The sequence below is a fragment of the Octopus bimaculoides genome, chromosome 6 (genome assembly GCF_001194135.2).
Source record: "Octopus bimaculoides isolate UCB-OBI-ISO-001 chromosome 6, ASM119413v2, whole genome shotgun sequence".
Classification (NCBI taxonomy): Eukaryota; Metazoa; Mollusca; class Cephalopoda; order Octopoda; family Octopodidae; genus Octopus; species Octopus bimaculoides.
In genome coordinates, this window is record NC_068986.1 from 59,342,265 (window position 1) to 59,348,477 (window position 6,213).

The 6,213-nt window shown below is 36.2% G+C and overlaps 1 protein-coding gene across 3 annotated transcripts in view; it reads right to left on the bottom strand.

Moving 5' to 3' along the window:
• The window catches only part of LOC106870866 (diphosphomevalonate decarboxylase), a 68,089-nt gene that overhangs the window by 57,352 nt on the left and 4,524 nt on the right, over positions 1-6,213 (bottom strand). The window contains exon 1 of one of the 3 annotated variants that reach the window (XM_014917103.2): positions 3,180-3,437. The exons of 1 other annotated variant lie outside the window; for it this stretch is intronic. In XM_014917103.2, coding sequence (XP_014772589.1) covers positions 3,180-3,237 — 58 coding nt within the window. In that variant the 5' untranslated portion in view covers positions 3,238-3,437. Of the gene's footprint in view, positions 1-3,179; positions 3,440-6,213 lie in introns of those variants that run through there. One more of the 3 variants, XM_014917104.2, reaches the window with a different exon arrangement.

The following is a 6,213-nucleotide window of genomic DNA, read 5'->3' on the forward strand; positions in this document are numbered from 1 at the left end:
AAAGCTCTACTTTGTAATTTGTCCATTTTCTGTATTTAGCCCTGTGTGGCTATAATAAAAAGATATCTATATATATATATATATACACACACACATATATATACATATATATATACACACACACACACACACACATATATACATATATATATATACACACACACACACATATATACAATGGACTTCTTTTCAAATTCCACTCACAAGGCTCTGGTTGGCTCAGAAGACACATGCCCAATGTGTCAAGTAGAGGGACTGAACCTAAGATCACATGATTGGGAAGCAAGCTTTTAACCTGCAAGTCTGCAGCTATATAAACACACATCCACATCTGCACTTATCTTTCACATAGACTCAAAGTCAGAAATTTGAAAGGAGGGGTTAGTAATATCAGAACTACTTGACTGGTATTTTGTTGTACTAACCTCGGAACATGATGCCACCCTTGTGCCCATCATATCTATTATAGAAGGGATTATTATTATTGTTGTCATGTTCAACAATCTTTATTTTCAGTATGTGTAGCCAAGAAAAAAAGAACAAAACAGCTGAAACTCATCTTCCTCACTGACACTACCACCACCACTACCACAATTCACGGTCACAAATGCAAGAAAGTTATGATCCAGAACAGGATTAAGCCATAACATGAACAGAATTGAATCAAATATCAGGTGAGGGAGTAAAGTAAGTTGTTTTGAGTGGCTGTAATCCTTCCCTGTTGGGTATTTCACATCTGTTATAATCATTTGTAGTAAGCTGTTCTACGGTAGCACCCACTCACCACAACCCGGCCGACCAAAGCCGTGTGTGTGTGTGTTTGTGTGTGTGTGTATGTTTCTCGAGTCTCAGGACTCATAAGGCTTTCCATGGAATATAAATGACCGTGATCACATTTCCTCTGAACAGGACACCAAACCATTGCAAGGGTCAAGGGTAGCAATTTTGAGGGGATGAGACATCGATTACATTGACTCCCATTACTTGACAGGCATTTTATTTTATCGATCCCCAAAAGAATGAAAAACAAAGGTGACCGCGGCATGATTTGAACTCAGAATGTAAAGAGCAGGAACAAATAACGCAAGTCATTTTGTCCGATGTACCGAGAAATGTAGCAAACTGAATCCACCCGAGCACTGATGTTTATCATAATAAATCTGGGAGGGATGAAAGATAAATGTCAACTTCAGCGGGTTTTGAATTCAGAATGTAACGTATGGCATTCAATCCACCACAAACACGGGTTACAGGAAAACTATTACAAAGCAACAAACGAACGTAAATATTATTGTAAAGAAGGAAGCGTTAATTTTATAATCAGAGATATTATCGTCTTCGTGGGTCCAAACTCTTTATTTGCTTAATGCTAACAACCGTTTACTGTCATCTTCTGATTAGTGTTATCGGAAAGGTTTCGTCCCAAAATGCCTCTTTAGATATTTTATCGAAAACTTCTGAAGGTAAAGAATAGGCACACCAGGTGGTTAGATTTGGGGTTAGGGTTTTTGTTGTGCCGAAAACGGGTGGTGTGCTTATTCTTTTCCTCCGCCAAACTTCTACATAGATGTAACTTTTCGTGCTCATTTCAGAAACCAAAATTATTCTTAATTAATAATTTCTCTATCAACTGATTGAAATGTTCAATCAAATAGGAAGAGGTAGCTCAAACTGAAAAGATCGTTCTATTGTTAATTAATCCAAAACATACCGAGTTCCTTGAAAGGACAGATGAGGATATTTAACGACGATAATATCTAAAAAGAAAAGTAAATGTATCGGTTCTCTCGCAGTTTTGATAATGATTATTCCAAATGTTCGATCAATTTAATTGCCTACTTTTGCACAGACACTTGTAATTTTAACAAACTGGAACAGAATCAGCACCTCAAAGCTGCCCCTTTAAATTACATGTACAGTCGATACGACGGACTTTTTCTATTCAGTTTCTGTTCATCTTTCATTCAGAAGAAATGAACTGACACGAGATTAGAAGGAAGAAACTTGCCGAAGATACCGAGTAATGGGATCGAACGGAAACCAAACGACTTCTTAGCCACTTCAAACACATACACTGTGTAAGTGGGTATATTGTGGTAAATTTTGGGAAGTGCAGCCACACGATTTTCACTAAGAAAAAAAAATCTAATAAACTTCCAAATTACGGAGATTTTCTGCAGGACTAAAGCAATATGAATAATGAAGGGCCATACCCGAAATCTCCTCTCATTTATCAGAACACGGAGATACACTAGTTATTTTGATTTTTCCTTTCTCTGAACTATTTTTAATTAAAACACGTTTTCCAATTAGCATAAGAACAAAGAAATAATTTGCGACAAACAAGGAAAATAAACAGAATCTGGATGTAAGAGTGATGATATATAAGTATGTATACAAATCAAAATGGCTGTGGAAAATGCGCGCTCGAGTTATTTGGCAGAAGCAAAGGGAAGACGCTAATCTTAACATCATCCTATTACTTGGTCGTTCGAACAGCTGAAAGCAGCATCCAAATCTCCCACAAATCACACCACCTTTAAAAAAAAAAGGAGGAGGGTACAATAGGAAAGAAAGTCTTAAATAACTTCTTGATAAGAAGAGATGCTCATAGAATGTCTTCTATCATAGGTTTGCTCATAACAAGTACCTTCACTGTAAATAGACACTATAGCATTCATGGAACGGAAACAAGTCTCAAAATAAAATAGAATTTGAAGAGACTATCAATGAAGTAATGTAAGTATGACAAAAGGTAAATACATAACGTTTTGGTACAGAGCCCTCTCAATCGGAGAATCTCTAGATCTTCACACGTATTGTACGTTTTACAACAGTTACAATAACACTTATTCTAATCGTTGTTTAGGTCCCAGGTCAGCCCCGATCAAACAGACTTATGATTACAGCCGTTAGGTATTGGTATATAAGGTGTCAGGATGAGGAGACAACGTCATTTACCCTTTTTTTTCAGCGTTATGAGACCGTCCCACTTTTTAAAATCTCAGTTTACTCCGGACTACGTTATCCAATGCGCTCTTAGAGGAAAAAGGAAGACAAAAAAGATGGGTCGAGCAAATGTGTAGAAGTTTCTTCATTGAGTCAAGTTAGTCTACAAAGTAAAAAAATAATAAAAAGTGTGAGGGGGGGGGGGTATAAAAGTAAATCGTATATCTTACAGTATTTGATGACAGCGATATTAACCGGTGCAACACATGTCACTATATGCATCTTCATCTTAAGCGATTCCTGATAGTGTTGTAGAGAAACGCAGACTGTCACAGAGTGACCCGATTTCGTCTGGAACCGGTTTCTATAAGATTCCACAAATAAAACGCAATCAATGAATAATTACACACACGTGTGCTCTCTATTCTTTCTTTCTATTGTACTCCTCTCTTTCTCTCTCTCCCTCTTTTTCTCTCTTGTGATATTCACCACGAGCGGCAACTCCAATTGCATAAATTTTTTTTCCGATTCAGAGTATTGTATTCACCACGTGCCGCCACTTTACTCCACAAAGAAAAACTGAATGTGAACATTCGAACGGCTAGAAAAGCAGATTAATCTCATTCGAATGAGATACATTAAACAATGTCCTCTAAATGTGCTGTGTCTGAATAAAAGTTGTAGTAGTACCGATTATAATAACAACAAACACTAATTAGAAGTCACTTGGCCAGCGAGTAATAGCAGTCAAATCTCCCCAAATTCTACTCTGCTACCTCTGAAAAGGGAAGAACGTGGATAATATAAACCTAAATACACAATGTATGGAAATAAACAAAATGATGGAATAGTTAAATGCTTTCCTATGGCTTAAGAACAACCATAAATATAATTTTTTAGCATTTGTCATCTTTAATTTGTTTTTCCCACCTTTCTTCTCTTCATCAAATTCCTAATATAAGTAGGAAAATATTAATGCTAAAAGAAGATGTTCTATTGAAGTTACGTTATTTATATTTAGCCAAAAAGTTCTTTTATGGTAGTAAAGGAAAATGGCCCAATTAGATCAATATCATCATCCTTTTGTTAAACTTACATGTTCTCTCACTTTATTTCATGTTCCACTGTTTGTTTGTCTTGACAGAGTGATCATGTAGCATTGACTAATTTCCCTCAATCTCACCAAATTTGTATTTGAAACTGACTCTAAGAGGAGCATATGCCATATGTTCCATCTGATATTTCTTTGGAGTGCATTCTCCCATATTATCCATTGTCCTAGCAGGATTGTCTTTTGGATTCTTTAGGCACCCTCTCTCTCTTTCTGAATTACTATGTCCCTCTTTAATTCCCCTTTCGTCTTTCACCACCCCTCCACTGAGCTCATGTATTACTTATTAGTCTGTGCATGTCCTGTCATTTCCTCAAACATGCAGTTCTTCTTTGCTACACCTACTGCCTCCTGAACCTTCCATTTTCTGTCGGTTCTCTGGTTAGGTTGGATTGATCTCACTACTTTATCTCTGGAATTCTCAATGTACACAAATGTTTTGCTTTTCTAACCTTGTACTCCTCCATGATGGACTGTAGGAGTAGCTTCAGCTTTCCTTGGTGACTTTAGAAAGCAACATCAATGAAGCCAGGTGGGACACCAAGCCATTTCCTTGGGTATTTATTAATTCCAACCTCATTATTTCCACTGTGCCAATACTGATAATGTATATCAGTAAAGATAATAACATGAACTGCAAATACCAGACCTCCTGTTAGTCAGAGATGCCACATATTTCTATTACTTGGCTTCATTTCTCCAATGTAGAATTATCATATTGAAATATTTCGTCCAAATGTTCTATGGTGTGTAACAACTTTCCTCATACAATAATTTACAATTGTTTGAATTCAAATGGGTTTGAAAGAAAAATGGTTTCTTTTGACCAAGTACATATGAGGACTAATATTGTGGCAGATGGAGCATGGTATGCTTCATTGTGTTACTGATACTGTGAAGATGGAAGGGAAAATTTTTATACCAAAATACTCTAACTGTTTAGTCATCTAACCTAGATGGAATGTACCAGGAGTTTTGAGACTGTTTCTAGGAGAGGCAATTGCAAATGTCCTAGATTATTGTAATTTTAGTATATCATTACTATACATCTAATAAGCTGGCCTACCAGCTTTTTTTAATTCTAGATTGAAGGAGATGGCTGTAAGAGCACTTTGAACACACCCTTCTAAACACTGCTTATCACAGCTGACTAGTTTGCAGAAAACAGTCAGGACATGAAGGCAATTTAGAAGCTTGCTATGCAATAAAGTTTTGTATTAAACTGGGTAAAAACTCTACAGAAACTTATGAAATACTACAGATTATTTATAGATTATCTTGTAGAGACAAGTATCTGATTTCTGCTGGCACTAGAGATTCAAGGACAGTAAAGAGGAGGTGAGAGACAACAAGAGGTGTGAGAGGGGGAAGGATGTCAGAACATCAGAACTGATTGAGAAATTTCACAATTTTCTGGATGAAGACTGTTGTGTGTCTATAAAGATGATAAGCATAGTGTGGAAAAATGTATATAGGATTATTTATGATTATTTGTGCTTTTTGTTCCCAAGGTGCTCAGTGTTGAACAGAAGGAACAGAGGACGTGTTGGTGACAGCAGGAGATGGTTGAGATCATTACATCCAGTCCAAGAGTACTTGTGTTTCTGTGGTAACACGTAATGAAAGTTAGATTATGATTCAGAGACCAAGGGCTCAATGAAAGCATCATGGGACTTCTATCGTCAACAAACATTGGGCTCCCTCTGCCTACACGGCCAACAGAGCATATTTTGTGGAGGTTGTGAGGGGGATCAGATAGAGATTTTGTTGCAAAAGGCCAGAGCTCTATCACTTATGTATGTATACTTATATATATATAAGTGTGTGTATATATATACACACACAATTGTCACATATATTATAAACTCCTCTATTTACATAATATCAAGGTCTCGTTCATTCTTTTGTTGTCAAATTTTTATTATTAATATATATATATATATATGTGTGTGTGCTTTTGGTGTTAATGTTTTTTTTATATGGTGCTGTTTTTACAATCCTGTAAATAAGAACAATCGGAGACGGTGTGAGAGGATGATTAAGTAATAGTTAGTTTAGTTAAGATAGGAAATAGAGAGTGAATGTAGGGATACTGTATTTGTCTAATTGACACCACTATCACTCATAACCTATATATATATATATATATATAT